We start from the raw sequence: 15,924 nt of genomic DNA on the forward strand, positions 1-15,924 counted from the left end.
ACACCTATTACTGAGACACTTTGCAATAGCAATCTCTTAAAGGCATCTGCGTCTCACGAAAATACAGGAGAGCGCTCTTAGTGTCGCATAACAGTTCACTTTTACACGACTTTCGTAAGTGCCAAGTGATCGCACGTGCTGCGGCGCTGTAAATGTTCCAAACGTTTTAAGACCAAACGTCGCGCACCTGTGACCAAAGATACAACACTCAACTACTCTGCGAAACTTGTAATTAGGTAAAAAGTTAGCACGAATACGTGATAAGGTCGTGGGGATAATGGTGTTGATCGTGCGGCTAATTATTGTATTATCCGACGCCCTCCACCGGCGCGTATTGATAAACGATTTGGCAATTAAATGGTCTGCGCTCAATTATACAATTTTAACTCATCGTTTGCGGCTTCGACTTTATTTCCCTGGTTAAATAACGACGCACATAACATAAATATAAATTCAAACATGCAGATTCAATATAAGTCTGAAATATTCATACGTATTCTGAATTTCAGAAAGTTTGCATTTATATTAAAAATACAAAAGTTGAAGATGTAATTTATTACAGCTACAGAAAAGGCGTCGCGCCGTGACAAACTTTTAACGAGCACCAATCGAATGCAGACTGGAAAAAAATCGTCAAAACACGGTTGCAGGAGTAAAAAGAATTGCGGGGTCAGAATAAAACAGTTATTACTTTACAAACAAACTTGGTCGCCCTTTAGTTTTCTTCAAGTTCAATCAAAGAGAGCAAACAGTGTTTGTGGTCCAGTGTGGGGAGGCAGAAGGGTGGGGTGCGATGCAACGGCAGATGACTCACGCGGGGTTAAAATCAATAAGTCGGCCCACGCTCGTGTGTACCCATCAGATTGCCGTAATAACCATTTTTCTGCGAAGCTTATTTAATTTGCTTTTTTCCTCATTAAGACCTCTCGTTAAATTCGTGTAATTAATTAAGAGTTCGTGTGAAAGCACTCCATAAAAGTAATTGAATGTTCGTAGAATTAATTTTTAATTATGTTTTGAAAGCATTATAATAATAATTAAATAATGCTTTCCGTAATCTGTAACTTAATAGAAATGAGTAATTAAATTTACAGTCTATTAATAAATCTCTTTTTAATTTTGTAACAAAAAATGCTCATCCTTTTTTACTCACGACCTGACCAACTTATCCGAGAATAGTAGTAAAATTATTTGTATTTTTTATCTCTAAAAGTTATTTGTATTTAACTCACAGCGAAGCATTGCTTTATTTTCTGAATGAAATACATCTTTTCATCTTTTCAGAGCAACACAGACGGTTGACTTAAACATGTATTATCCAGCAGAAGTCCAAGCTTCCATTACCATAATAAGCGTCCCGGAAACTAGCCGAGCATCGATGGGGCTACGATCTCGGACGGGGCCCTGATGGGGTGACTTCGGCTTGACCCCGTCGACTCGACGGCTGACTTATGGATCGTTACACATTATTAGCCCAATAATTGTGTTTCGTTATATTATTCTGATACCCCAATTATACCAATATTGGATAGGTACCATTTTTTTAGATAATGGACTACATGTAATGTTTATATTATGTAAAAAAATCTTTACAACAGCCACAGCACAGATATATTAAAACCATGAATCACCATATAACTGCAACAAATCGTCGACAAATCAATAACATAAATAACAACTATAAAATTTCCAACACAAAGGGTAATACCGAAATAATTACCGAAAAATTCCGCATCAGTACGAACAATGCAATAAAAGAGAAAACGAGCGCGCATCTATCCGCCCTATTGTTGTACTAAATCGATGGCTCCGCTGCACCGCATGCAAATTAAACTAGGGATGGCTTTATATTTTTTTTTCATCCGCGACGATTAAAGTCTGCCCCGGACGAGGCCGAGGGGCGTAAGGGTGCAGACAGAGTTCCGGGCCACCCGATAATCGTTCCGTGTTGACAATGGTAGTAATTATCGCGCGCAAAACGCCCAACTTCCGTGGCGTGAACCTTCGCTAATAGTAAAGACTTACCTCGATACTCGAGTCGATTGCTAACTGTAAGTTTATTAAAACTCCAGCCCGACTAGCAAACGCTACGCTTTAAATTCTAGACGCAGTTTAAAAGCTTTTTAAGTGATTGCCGTCTAACATGATATTAATTGGCGGGCAAAAAGTTTAACGCACCATTAAGAAAAGACTGTTCAGTACTTTCTTGATAGCTGTTAGAAGCAAACGAGATAAATAATGCCAGGAATAATCAAATTTCAAGTTGTAGTACTTTATAATTGTAGTCGGAAGATATTACCGGTCTTTAATAACTTGAAAACATTATGCGTAAGTGTTGGAAACCAATTACCAGTAATTTTCTAATGAGATTGAAGTTTGCAGTGTTATTAATTGTGCAGCAACCTGAATTAATGAGCGCGCATATTTAAAATACCCTTTAATATCACGGAGACTCCACTTTGTCGCCTGTCGTCGAAATACTGATAAATGGGAGCGAGTGGTGTTTCATTACGTTATCTATTCATTTGCACTGCAAACGAGCCTTTCAGAAAGTCATGAGCAATATTCAACCGTAAAATATCATGAATAATTTGTGAAACTTTCAGATTTTAAATGCAATATATTTTTATTTTAGGTATGCACTAAATATTATTCTTGCTGCTGTTAGCAAAACGGATGGAATAGTATTTAAACTGTACTTAACCCTCAAAACCGAAACGTTCCCAGTAATTGCCCGCAAAATAATTAAAAACACCATTACAGGGTATAAGCGGTAGGATGTGAGTTCCCGTCCAAAATTTCTAAGTCGCACATGTCATTTATGTGCCGCAAAGGCAGTTAACTTCAGACCCTCCCTCTAATTTGAGGGTTAATCGTCAGCCCGATGGACCAGTAAGTGTAGTGTAATGAATATTATGCTTTCAGGCGATCCCTTTACTTTTTGGCATGGCATTTGTGGCTGTAAAACGAGCTGGCTTATAAGTTTAAGGCGACCAATTAGTTTTGTCACACGAATAATCTTACTCTTTAAGAATTTTTCGCGAAATTATGCTGATAACTCAGTTTATTTAAATCTACGACCAATATTTGTAGACCAATAATATCAACGCCGGTTGCATGTCTCTCACAAGCTCTGTTATTTAAAAAAGAAATGCGAGTATAACAATCGTTCCAATAAGCGCAAAAAACATACAGCTCCCCACATTATACGCGACAATCGCAAGTGTTCAGGGGCTTCAAGTATGCACAAAGCAACGGCCGCAATTGACTGAGAACTTTTACACCTCGAGTGGGCTTCTGTCACTGGCGAGAGACGTAGTGGGACTGAGTGCAACCGCAGTCACAGGGTTGGTAAACATTGTGGGGAACAACGGCTAATTGTCATTTGAGGAAACACGTGAAGTGTTGAGAGTAATGCGTTTTCGTGCATTAATGGTTATGGTAAAAGCGTTGCAGCACATAATTATTGTAGGTGTAGCGTTATTGTTTCATGTCTGTGAATCAATATTTCTGTAAATTCTTTGTTTAAAGTGGTTCAATATTTTTATAGCATCCGTTTTTTAAAAAACAATACAAATGCTTTTACCGTCAATATAAATAGAACTTCAAACGAAAAGCTCCCCCTCCTAACAAATTCCCTTCTATACAACCGCAAATTTGATTCTCTATCGACTATTGAAAAATATTGCTTTCATATAACATTACTCTCGTCGCATTCACATGGTAATGGCAGCAAAATAAGAAACGACGCTTTCAGAGATTCAGTTCTATACACTTACACGCAAAACGACTCAAATAAATGTAGCTTTATAGCAATACTACATTCTGTGTAAGAAATTTCTCCCGTTCATTTTCTTTACGTAATGCAATCTGATATGCAAATAAAGTCTAACCGTATAAAACTGGAAGCAAAGTTTGAAAAAACGTCTGCGAAACTAAAACTTAATAGGCACGCAGCACGGTTCATTACGCTAGCGAATAAACCTTTGCAATTCCATTTTGAAAAGTCTCACAACTTATTCTACAGGTAAAAAGGGATCAATTACCTGACTGAGGCTGTCTCCAAGACTGCCGTCAGCGTCGACAGGTCTGAAGAGGGAATCTTTGATTGGTACGTCTCTTGATCTATGCTTCCTTTCTTGGGCTTCCCTCATAGCTTGAGACTGGAGTCTTTCGAAGAACTCTCTCGGCTTCAGAGGGGGTGGGTCGTCGTCGGGCGGCGGGGGAGGTGGCGGTGGAAGTCTCGTGCGTGGTGAGCTTCGAAGCAGAGACCGCTCGTCGTCTTCCGTAGAACGTTCATCGTGATCTGAGTCTGAACTCCTACTGTCACGTCTTCTCACTCCTTGGAGATGTGGCTCAAGGAACGTCGCATTTCTACAACAGAAGAAAGACATAAGATAAGTCAAAGTATTCTGAATCCTTCCAAAAATAAGCACACAAATTAATGATCATCAAAAACCTGTTAGGGTAAAGACAAAAATATACCTTAAAATGCATCTAAAGGAAAACAAGTTTTAGCGCGCATTGCAGAATGTATTCTGCAATACAGATCGACCCAGCTAATTCCCGATAGATAGTGTCCGAAATAAATGCCATTAGCTATCTAGCCGGTAGAAAATCGATTTCGGCTCATCTAGTCGCAGCTTACCAACACATGGGGCTGTAGTGACCAGACTAAAGGGACATTAACTAAGATTTATTCTCGAGCACGGGCCCCGGCGCGTAGGTATTAATTAAAAAGCTGGGCACGTGGTACCACGCAGCGTGCGTTGGACATTCTTCAGAATTACTTACTCTGTGTTTTTGCTAATTGAAGGTAGTGTAGTAATTAAGGAGGGTTGTTATTTAAGGGCTAGTTTGAACCTTTAGTACAGCAGTTCATAGAAGTAGAGAGCTTTTGTTTCAACATTTAATTGTGAGGGTGTAATTTAGGGTACAGCCTTGTTATTCGGGTACTGGATAATTGTTATGTTTACGAAGTTATTGGTTTCAGTTGCTATTTTATGACTCACAATACTTTGATCCGTAGACATAGCTACTGGATTCGGCGCTTTGTTTTTACCTCAGTTAATCCGACGAATAAAATTCAATAGCTTCCTGGTGAAGCCCAAAAAAAGCCATTTCAAAAAACATTTTCCAGTAAAGCATTCATCGAACGAGCTCCGTCCAGTTCCGCAATTTAACCCGTCTCAGCGGGTTGTTGTTAAAAACGTTTGAGTTTGTAATAACCGTCCGTCCGTCGGGCCGATGTGAGGTGACACTCAATTTGTTGCCAGATGACGATGTGTCACCGCCCGCCACTGGCTTATGTGTAGCTATTAGAAGTGTTGACTTTAGCGTTCGAACGATCGTAGATTTATAATTCTTGTATCAAAAGTTGTTAACGTGTGTTATGACAATATTTAAGTTAAGTAATCAATGTCTGTAATTGCTACTTCTGAAACTTTTATTTTATTAAACTTTTAGACAATCCAGACTAATGATGCCTTTTAAATGTATTGAATAATACATAATAATGACTATATATTATATGTATTTGCTGCTGCTTAAATTCTAGTAAGTATACACTAAACTTTTATGCATCCCTGAGGACCCAATTATGAAACTTAGTGCTTAGGATGTAACATAAACTAAGAGAAGATGCATTAATCATATATTAATGTTGTCTAATCAATCGACGCTAACGACGCGCTTTGTAGTCTAGTAGAGAGCTTCTCTTGAGATTAGTCAATTAATGCACTGAATAGTTAACTCGCTAGACGTTGAGCACATACATAATACATTAATTCTATTAATAAGGTAGAGGGCTCTTGTAGCTTGTTTTTGTTCCTGCTAATTACCGTTGTAGCGTACAACTAATCTAAATAAGCTTCTATTATTTATAAAATACAGTCGCTCGATTCTCTACCACCATCGGCTAGCTATTGAGAAATTTTGTATGAAAATCTGATCAACGCCTCTTACAGGCGCAGTAAGAACTATTTTGGCAATACATTTAAATTTCAAACTTTCGATACTCGACTGTCCCGACTATATAGAAACTCAGTAGCTATAGTTTTATACGTTCTGCTTGTTAATCATTTAATACTGGCCAGTGATATATGATTTTCATTTCCACTCCTATTCAACGTTCCGTCACACACAACGTAATTTCACCGCAATAAACCTACGCACGTGTACTAGGTACATTTACATGTCTGCCTTTTGCACGCACCTCGCTCTCAGCTCTGTTGTTTTAACACCCAGTGCCGCTCCACACACGTACCCTCTGACGGTAACAAATCAGCATCGCGTCACATGTCACCCCCGTGGTCATTACGCGCTACTGACGCGACCACCATTAATTAAAACGTCATATTTGACACCAACTTTGTCACAGGTGCACTGATGAAAACCTTAATTAATTTTAATGTGGTATCATATATGCGAAATGTCATTAATATTAAAAGTCGTTACTGAGGCTGTTATCCTGCAGTTTAGGGTTACGGGTAATTTGGATTTGAGTCTTACGCGTTTGGTAAGCTTTTGTTAAGATGGCAATAATGTTCTCTCATTGAAACCAAGTAGAGTTCATGAATCTCTTAAAGAATACAAATTTAAAATAATATTTAAGCTGTTTTTTTTCTAGATCAATCTAAAGTGGTGTTCGGCGTTGAGAGATAGTATGTAGTTTAACAGAATATTGCCCCATTATTCGTTCACGTGCAACATTTTTCAGAAGGGACAAAAATTCGGCTCAATTGTACCTACAGCAAAGATTTTTCAGACACAGGTCGGAAGTGGCGGAACCACGAGATTAATGTGAATTCCGCACACGCGCCACGAGAAAAATATATTCGTTTTTAGGGCTGGCCCTTGTCCAGGTATTACAATATAGTGTTAATTTGCTATTGTGTAGGTACATCGTGTTTGCAAAGATTTGTAATAAAACGTACTTACACTAGTTACGTAGCTATGTAATTAGTTGGTCTCAATAAGTTCTAACCCTTGCATTGTATACATGGCAAGTAAGGAAATGGTTTTCTCAGAAGAATGATTGATGACATTAATTTAGGTGTGCAGGCTTGTGAGAAGGAACTCGTGTTCTATCGTGAAGACAGATAAGTATTAGTAAATAGTTTGGAATATAATAATATGTGTTTCTTGTTGCTATCTATTGATTTACTTATGAATGACATGGCTTTCCGAAATATTTCGTCGTAATAGTAAGTTCCAAACGTCAAACTGACACCCCTGCAAGCACTCGCGCCGCATTGTTTGTCATAGCCGGGCCAGCCCTAATGGTCGGCTTTTGTTTTTCTTCATTTAGTGACCGCCTCTAGGGTCCCGCTATTCTGATACAAAAGAACCCAATGTTTGTGCAGAAAACACTTGAGTTAATTCAATATAATAAAGCGGTTAGCTTTTGGTATTTTTGTTAATAATGTTAGCTATGTCAATGTTGTTATATTTTGTTATTCTATTATCTGTAATGGAAGGGTTACAAGAGGTTCTAAACTCAGTTTATGGACGTTTTCGTTTGTTTATAGGGGAGTGAGATAGCGTGTTGGAGTGAGACAAAAGCTGTTATGAGGAACGCTTAATAAAGATGTGTTTGCTTAATTTATTTTGATAACAAAATGGCAGTTGTAAAAGATATATTTCTGCAGTATGCTATATTATATATTTTTAAATATTTTAACCTTATTAAGCAATGTATAAAGGTACTAAGTAAGAAATGTCAACCTCAAGGGAATAGATACTCGTACGAATGTTAAATTTAGCTCAAGACAGCGTTAACGAGAGTTTATTAGTAACAGAACACTCCGCGCTTCTAATCTGTCTAACTTAGTATACATGGAGGTGCAGTTTTGTTTGCTAGAAGCAAGTGAGTTTAAAGATGCTGGAGTATCTATCTAATTGTATTATTTTTTTATAGGCTACTGATAATCTCTTTGAAAATTTCTCTATTTTTAAAGTATAGTACATTATTGTAAAGCTAGTTATGGTATATAAAATATCCTTTGAGGTACATTATATGCTAAGCAAGGGATATTTAGCAGCGTTTTTGATATTCATAATTTAGTTAGTAATTATTTCAATATAGTAGTTTAAACGCCTTTTATCTTTATACTCACACTAGCTGACCCGCGCAACTTCGCTTGCGTCACATAAGAGAGAATGGGTCAAAATGTTCCCCGTTTTTGTAACATTTTTTACTGGTACTCTGCTCCTATTAGTCGTAGCGTACCTACCTAATAACCTATAACCTTCCTCGATAAATGGGCTATCCACTGAAAGAATTTTTCAAATAGAACCAGTAGTTCCTGAGATTAGCGCGTTCAAACAAACAAACTCTTCAGCTTTATAATATTAGTATAGATTAGTATAGATATTATGTAAATGTATATTGTACCTATACCGTGGTATGTGTGGACGTTTAATCATCGAAGAAAGTATTGGCAATCGAGTGAAAGACTAACAATATAACACATAGCTCTTCATAAACTACAAATAAACGTTTACCTTCACGTTTGAGTTACATCACCGTTTTACGAGTATTGTAGCACATTCTCACATGTATTGTATGTGAGGTGAATTGCACCACATCTGTCACAAAGGGCCTCGTGTGCTCAATGGATCGTTCTGAATACGTGCCGATACTACTACGAGTTTTAGATTTAGGAGTTTAGAATTGACTTCTAGAGCGTGTTGTGCATAAATTCATATTCTGCTACGGCGTAAAATTTTGTTTTTTATGGACTTCGATCTTTATTATTAGGAAAATTAAAGTGAGTTACTTTACATGAATTCTAATAAAAATGTATTTCTTGAAATGTTTCATTTTGATACAACTAAACGGCAATTTAATACTTTAATCCTTATTTTATATTATCCTGTTAACTATCAAGCTGTCTTAGTGCCATAGGTGAAAGGGAATTTTTCCGATTCTTCAATATCTCCATCGTAAATAAGATGTTTTTGTCACTGAGCTACGTCCACGATCTACTTGGTATTTGATTTACATAAGAAGTTAAAATGACTTATCTACAAAATCGTTAGTCTCGGTTAGTCAATCCATCCGTCTTTTACACGATATTAATATAAATCATCCTTTAAGTGTTATAAGTAACGGTAACATGATACCGTTTATAAACAGGGCTTCGTAATTACTATAATAGGCTTGACGGCTAAATCGGCGATAGCTATGTGCTATTTTTAACACAGTCTTATACGACTCAAGGGTTTTAGTTCCTTAGAAAATTTTCTTTCTCTGACCTGAATTAATGATAATAATAATTTATTATTTAAATCCGTGAAATCCTAGTTAGAAAATGATTTGTAGATTATAGATAATACGTGAACGGAGGAAGCGGGACATTTAAATAAAGATGCATATAACGTTATATATAAAGCAAGCCTAGATACCGATGTATATTTTTTAATAATTATTTTTACTTGTAATCATGGTTCTAAATCATGTTAGAGCCTTTATTCTAATGAAGTTGTCATCGAATAATTTGATGGCTTAATTTAAAATCTTGGACACAGTGCAGTGGATAACCCGTAATGGCAGAGCAGCAACTGTTCATGGATACTAGATACATATTAAATTGTTATCATCAAATATTTATTTTGTCATTATATAATCATATTACAATGCAAGCGATTTTATAAACGTAAAGATGAACCCTCTTATTCATAAACACACTATAAACCTATTTTCGTTAAAAAACTACTATAATATGTTTTCTCTTTTTCATTTCGCTAAGGAGTGGGAGAAACAAAACTCTTTGTAAGCCTTTCATTATTTTTTTCACTTCATATATTTTTATGAATAAGAAGGGACTCTGCAATCATACTACAGCGGCATTAGTCACAGTTCGACTGAATATTGAAATCGCAAGTAAACTCCTAAACAAAGATTCACACGAGTATCTTTCGAGTTGTCACCGAGATTCCGAAGTAAATATAACAGAAAGTAAAGTTACAGTGGGCGCGAGTGACGTTGAAGAGGGTGCTTGAACCGATAACGGCCACTCTGAGCCCGATACCCGACGGTGACACTTCACTATTAATCTGTGTGTGTACGATACCCTAATTACACGGGAACGTTTTGTTAGTGTGTATTATGTTCATAGGTAAGTATACGTAGAGAGGTATTGTTGAAGTATATCCACATAATATCGGAAACCTTTTTCAATTAATGAGGGATTAACGTGACTATGTTTTTTTTGCGTTTTTTGTAATTGATTTTACAGAAGACGATAAAAATATTTACTTAGATTGCTATATGTGCATTCTCAACAGTATATTTTACTGACACGGTTGTAGGAGACGGATGTACCAGCATTTTTCGTTCTCTGTATCATTTCATTCAAATGCCAAATATTCGAGATATTTTTTATACTTTATTTATTATCTTAGTTAGATACAACTAGAATCTTGCAAGTATAGTCAAAGGATTATTACTAGTTCAAGTGATTTGCACTTAAAACTACACAGTACAAAAAACAAAGAGAAATAAACTTTTATTTAAACAGAGATACTCTGAAAAATTAAATGAATACTTTTGTAAAACTTGATACATGTTCATAGCTGAACGTTTACAGAGTGAAATATGAAGTGCAAAAAGCGAGAAAGGGGTTTAAATTGCAGGTTTTAATACTCGGTTCCGTCTGCAGTAATTATTGTATGAACGTAGACATTTGTGTGGAAATCGTTTTACTTTGCCAGACAATTTTAATTAACAACTTGCGAAACATCCTTATCAAGTTTATTTCCTTTTTACAACTGTTTGTAGTATTTATAAAATAATTTCTCGAGAATAGTTTAATATCCATTTAAACCACTTATTTTTTGAAACACAAATAAAAAATAACAGAAAGAACAAGACAACAAACAAAAAACAAAAGTTGATAACTTATCTGTGCATTTTCAGCTGCAAGTGTTTTAATAATATAAGTAAGAATATATCGAGTTTCTTTTGATAAAATATGGTCAGTGTCTCAACATTACATGGAACTATTTTTTTTTTACTAGTAGGTAAGTATCTAAATAAGTAACTAAATATGTTTCATTACCGACGTTTCTCGTTTAAGATATATACCAAATTTCAAAACGACAACCGTTGTAAACAGTTATGTTAAAGTCTTCGTCTACGCAAATATTTCTTTACTATATCAATATAGCTATACTCTCGATGTATACTCCAAGAGTTTATCTCCCCTATACCACGCACTTACATCAAAATATTAATCACAATGTCTTCACCATAGGTAGCATGAATAATGTTTGGCCAGGTTTCCCGGCTGTGACGTCACGAGCGCCGACGCCTCACTTAATACGATTATAACTGTACCGAAGTGAAGCTCTGAGCCATGATGTTACGCTGACGGCTTTTAGTAAATTCTACACCCTTTTGTGAAGGGATATTTAAGCTTTGAATTTTAGGAAACCTGAAATTGGGTACTGACTTTGAAGCAGGTGATAAGCTTTTTTCGTTGTCATATTTTAATTGTTCGACACAAAACTGTAAGTAGAACTGCTTTCGTGTTTCTTTTTTAAGTAGTTAGTACACAATAATCAGTCAAAATGCTTGCAGTACAAGTCAGTTACATGAAAGTTCTACCGTAACTCTTGAATGATTTATCATAACTACTCATACTTCATTTACATATTCGCTTGCATTACTTTTTTCTCTTTACTAAATTGATGGATGACACACATTCATATTCAAAAAATAAAATCCAGCCATATTTCAGTCGTTCGTTCATAAATCCTGCCATCTACATTTGTATATAATCGAACATACATTTCAATCGGAATATTTAATACACATTTGGCAATCCTTTTACGAAATACTCAGAGCACTCTGCTTTAATATGCGAGCTTTACATGACGACCACTCACAGTTCGGAGCCGAAACAAAAGGTGGTTTTAACCCTATCAACGTCAATGTGCTTCGGACCGGAATGACCCGGGAACATCCTGCGTGATAGCAAGGATAAAGATAATGTTCACCTTTAGGACCGAAATGACGGGACGAATTTTAGGGTTTTGAAGGAATTTGTTGTGTAAGTTTGTCGGTTTTAAGTGATGAGTATAAAGGTGATATAGGCTTATCTTTACATTTTGGGCTAAATAATGTGTGTGTGGTATGAACTAAAAAGGTTTTACATTTCTGTGTTGTAGGAGCATTTTAACTAAGTATAAATGTAATGTTGCCAGGAAATCACATGCCTGTTAATATTAACTGTTGACATAATACAACGTTTTAAGTTGTTAATACCTGTGTACTTATGTGACATATGCATTAAATTTTATCATAATTTACCTTTTAGACCACAGTCTTATATTTACCATGGACAAACCCTATAATCATATCTTGACTAACTGCTACATAACAGCAAAAGCCAGCTGTAAAACCAGGAGCATTAAACAGAATCATAGGTAATATTCATCCGGTTATACAAATGAAAGGTTGTTGGTGAAGTTTCTACTCATTGACGCCAGGGGCCGCCACTTTCTTCAGGAAGTGATAACGATATAATGAGCGATGGACATCGTGGTTTGCTTGCATAAATCACAAATGCAAAACAGTATAATTCTAAATTACAATTTCTGATTTTCGTATTTGTATTCTATTTGTTTTGGTAGATTATGATGTACATTTTCATTTGATGGCCTTTTAATTTTAGCGTTAAATGTTCGCCTGTGTTTTGTTTAATCGACTACTATCGCATGGAGAGCTAAATATAAATCTAGAGTTGTTATTAAGAACAAGTACGCCCGTGATAAGCGTCTCAAACCTACACAAATTAGTTGAATCTATACTAATATTATAAAGCTGAAGAGTTTGTTTGTTTGTTTGTTTGAACGCGCTAATCTCAGGAACTACAGATCCGATTTGATAAATTCAGTGTTATCCCCATTTATCGAGGAAGGCTATAGGCTATGTATCATCACGCTACGATTAATAGGAGCAGAGTAGCAGTAAAAAATGTTACACAAACGGGGAAAATTATGACCTATTCTCTCTTATGTGACGCAAGTGAAGTTGCGCGGGTCAGCTACTCGTAGTTCTCTATAGGAATAAACAAGCAAAGGTAAAATGATTTATAAATCGGAATAGGCAGTACAAAGTGATGGCAGGTTGCGTAGGGAAAGTAAAAGGTAATTATAGAACATGGATTGACGCAACGTTCTAACGTCTGGAGTTAATTTCCTTACTTGGTCATCAATCATGATGTTTGCATAATCTAATGTAAGCTTTGTTTGCTTTCATTGCAAAGAAGACATTAGTTTATGGCATGTATTTAATAGATGATCATTGTAGCATAAATTTAACGGAGGGAAAAGATCTTGTACAGACTTCAAAATTATATTTTAAGAGCGAAATTTGCACGGTCTGTACATTACAATTTTGCGGTTAAACTGTTGAAGCTTTGGGACCGAAATTCTGCAGGATGACATGGTATAGCCCGGGGAAGGACTTAGATTTTTTAAAATAAAAAAACAAATCACGCGGGAAAGCTTGTACTATCCTATATCTTGATTCTAAGCATTTTTTTACAGCGTATCTCTGCTCTTTTATTCAGTAAATAGATTTTTTCCAGCTGATAAAGCGAATAATTATGCAAAAGTGAGACATCGTCAGTGCTTCTTAAGTTCCTAATCCCACGGATTACAGTCAAGGAGGGAATGATCAAAGGGATACAAAATGGAACATCCCTTCTTTGGTTAATATATAATGAGAGTCTCGTTTAAATCTCCTTGTTTACATTAATTTAGTGAATATAAATGGTTCTTGGATTTCACTTTGGATCTGTTTATTCGTTGTAGCTAGATTTAAAGTTAATTAGGAATTTAGATTGGTTAATTTCGTCTATTTTTATAGCGGGTTCGGGAGGCAAGTTTATTAATTTTAGTTAATAAAATGTAGATTTAAATAATAATGTACCATGTTTATATAATTTTATAAAAGCCTATTTGATGGTAGGGATGGTTAGGATGGTGGGATCACTTCTCATTTTGCTGATATTAAAGCAAACTAGATAACAATAGCATGATATTCTTATTCCTCTACTGGTAAAAACGAATTTAATCATAGTCTCAAACCAATAGTGGTATTTTGGAAATAAAATCTTAATAAAATGTTTATTCATTCCTGAAAAATAACTTAACCACCAAATACGTGTACAATATTATTCGTACAGTCCAAAACTGTTTCTATTTACATGACTATCGTGTTCAACCATCAAGTGCACAGTTATTAGGTGTATTTGGCATCTCTGTCAGTGGCAGTTGGCAGTCGACACGTCGTTATTCCAACGTCATATGCCATTGCCAATGCCAGTTGAGTGGCGACATATTTCAGCTGGTTTAGCCAATGTAACTGTGTAATCTGAGAATGGATTGTGGCTTTGTTATGAATGTCTCTAATATATATAACACTTTACATTGTTATTTGTGGTGAATGTGAACAGATTCTTGCTTATAAAAGTTTATTGTGATAATGGAAGCGATAATGACTGGCTTTTGCCCGCAACTTCTTCGGCGTGAAAAGATTTGCCGACGTAAAAAGTTAATTTTGAATGTTAATTCAAGTTATAATCTACCTGCTTACCAAATTTTATTAAATTTAGTTTAGTAGTTTTTGTGTAAAAGGGTAGCAAACATGCATAGAAGTAAAAAATACGTCAGTCTTGCTTCTATAGATACTGTGATGCATCGATTAGTTACTTCTAACTTACTATTAGAGAATGACCAGTCCAGTCACAGTAACTATAAATCAAAGAGCTGAAATAGGCACTCATCATTATTTGCAGCTTTTATCAACCCACTACGGAGTATCCTCGAATAAACGCCAGTCATTACCGTTAAATGCAACTCATTGCCAGATCTTTCCGACAAACTTACAGGCAAGTTTGTCTATAATCAAAGAATTTGCATTCATAAACACTACAAATGTTAGCTCTCTTATACAATTTATTACGTCGTATCCTTAATCGTCTTCTACTTCAAGATTTTATCTGAACTCTAAAGGAAGCACAACAGTTACGACTTAAACCACGTTACGGTAACTGAGTATGTAGTGAATAAGTCACTGTAAAGATAGCGCACGGAGATACTGTAAATAACTGTTTAAACTCAACCACGAGAAAATCACACCCCTGCGGAGTGCAAAACGATTAAAACGTACATAATGCACTATTGTTTTAGGTTTTAAGCCAGCGCTACAAGATAGGGATGATGCAGAATAGAGTTTCTCATTAAAATAGTCTATTTAACGTTCATAAAGTTAGTCTATTTCAACATTCTTTTAAATACTGTTAACAGTTTCAACTTTTATCATTTATCCGGAATACATTATTGCTGAAACGTATTAATCGTATCTTGTCTTTATCTCACGCAAGGATGGGAAGGCACAGCATATTTTTTACAAACAGTATGTTGTCAAGAGATTTGGTTGATATTTTTAAATCAGGCCGCCTGCCTGATCTTGAGAGAAACCTTATAAATATGTGATTACAATTGGAAGGACCAATTAAGACAATATGAAGAAGAGCTTATCACAAAACATACCACAGCGTAACTCTATCTTCATAGAGTAAGGCAATTAGAGTCAGGCTCGTACGTTAGCAAGCTGTGTATCGATAACGGATGAAACTAGCCTAACGACGTCTTGCTAAAGGATATCCTGCAAAATCTACTGACGCTACTAGTTGAGTGTACAGTTATGATATAACACTTTAGTATAATAACTAATTTAATGTTTCTGAGAACACTAACTATTATAGTTCAAGAACTTGGTCGAGAGCCTTGGTATGCACAATTATATTATCTAGAGTATAACCAAGATGATGGATAGACTAGCGCATGATAGTAAAAAAATGCTTACTTAGGGGAGGTTATACTGAACAGTGGGTTAAAGTGGGCAAA

At 35.8% G+C, this 15,924-nt stretch overlaps 2 protein-coding genes across 11 annotated transcripts in view; both read right to left on the reverse strand.

Annotated features, from left to right (window-relative positions):
- Positions 1-15,924, reverse strand: part of spri (Src homology 2 domain-containing protein sprint) — a 223,868-nt gene that overhangs the window by 17,229 nt on the left and 190,715 nt on the right. For all 10 annotated transcript variants that reach the window (XM_076121060.1, XM_076121059.1, XM_076121056.1 and 7 more), the window contains one exon: positions 4,047-4,374. In XM_076121060.1, the coding sequence (XP_075977175.1) occupies positions 4,047-4,374 (328 nt within the window). The remainder of the gene's footprint in view (positions 1-4,046; positions 4,375-15,924) is intronic.
- The window catches only part of LOC142977280 (uncharacterized), a 225,369-nt gene that overhangs the window by 2,168 nt on the left and 207,277 nt on the right, over positions 1-15,924 (reverse strand). The window lies entirely within an intron of this gene.

The sequence above is a fragment of the Anticarsia gemmatalis genome, chromosome 12 (assembly GCF_050436995.1).
Source record: "Anticarsia gemmatalis isolate Benzon Research Colony breed Stoneville strain chromosome 12, ilAntGemm2 primary, whole genome shotgun sequence".
NCBI lineage: Eukaryota > Metazoa > Arthropoda > Insecta > Lepidoptera > Erebidae > Anticarsia > Anticarsia gemmatalis.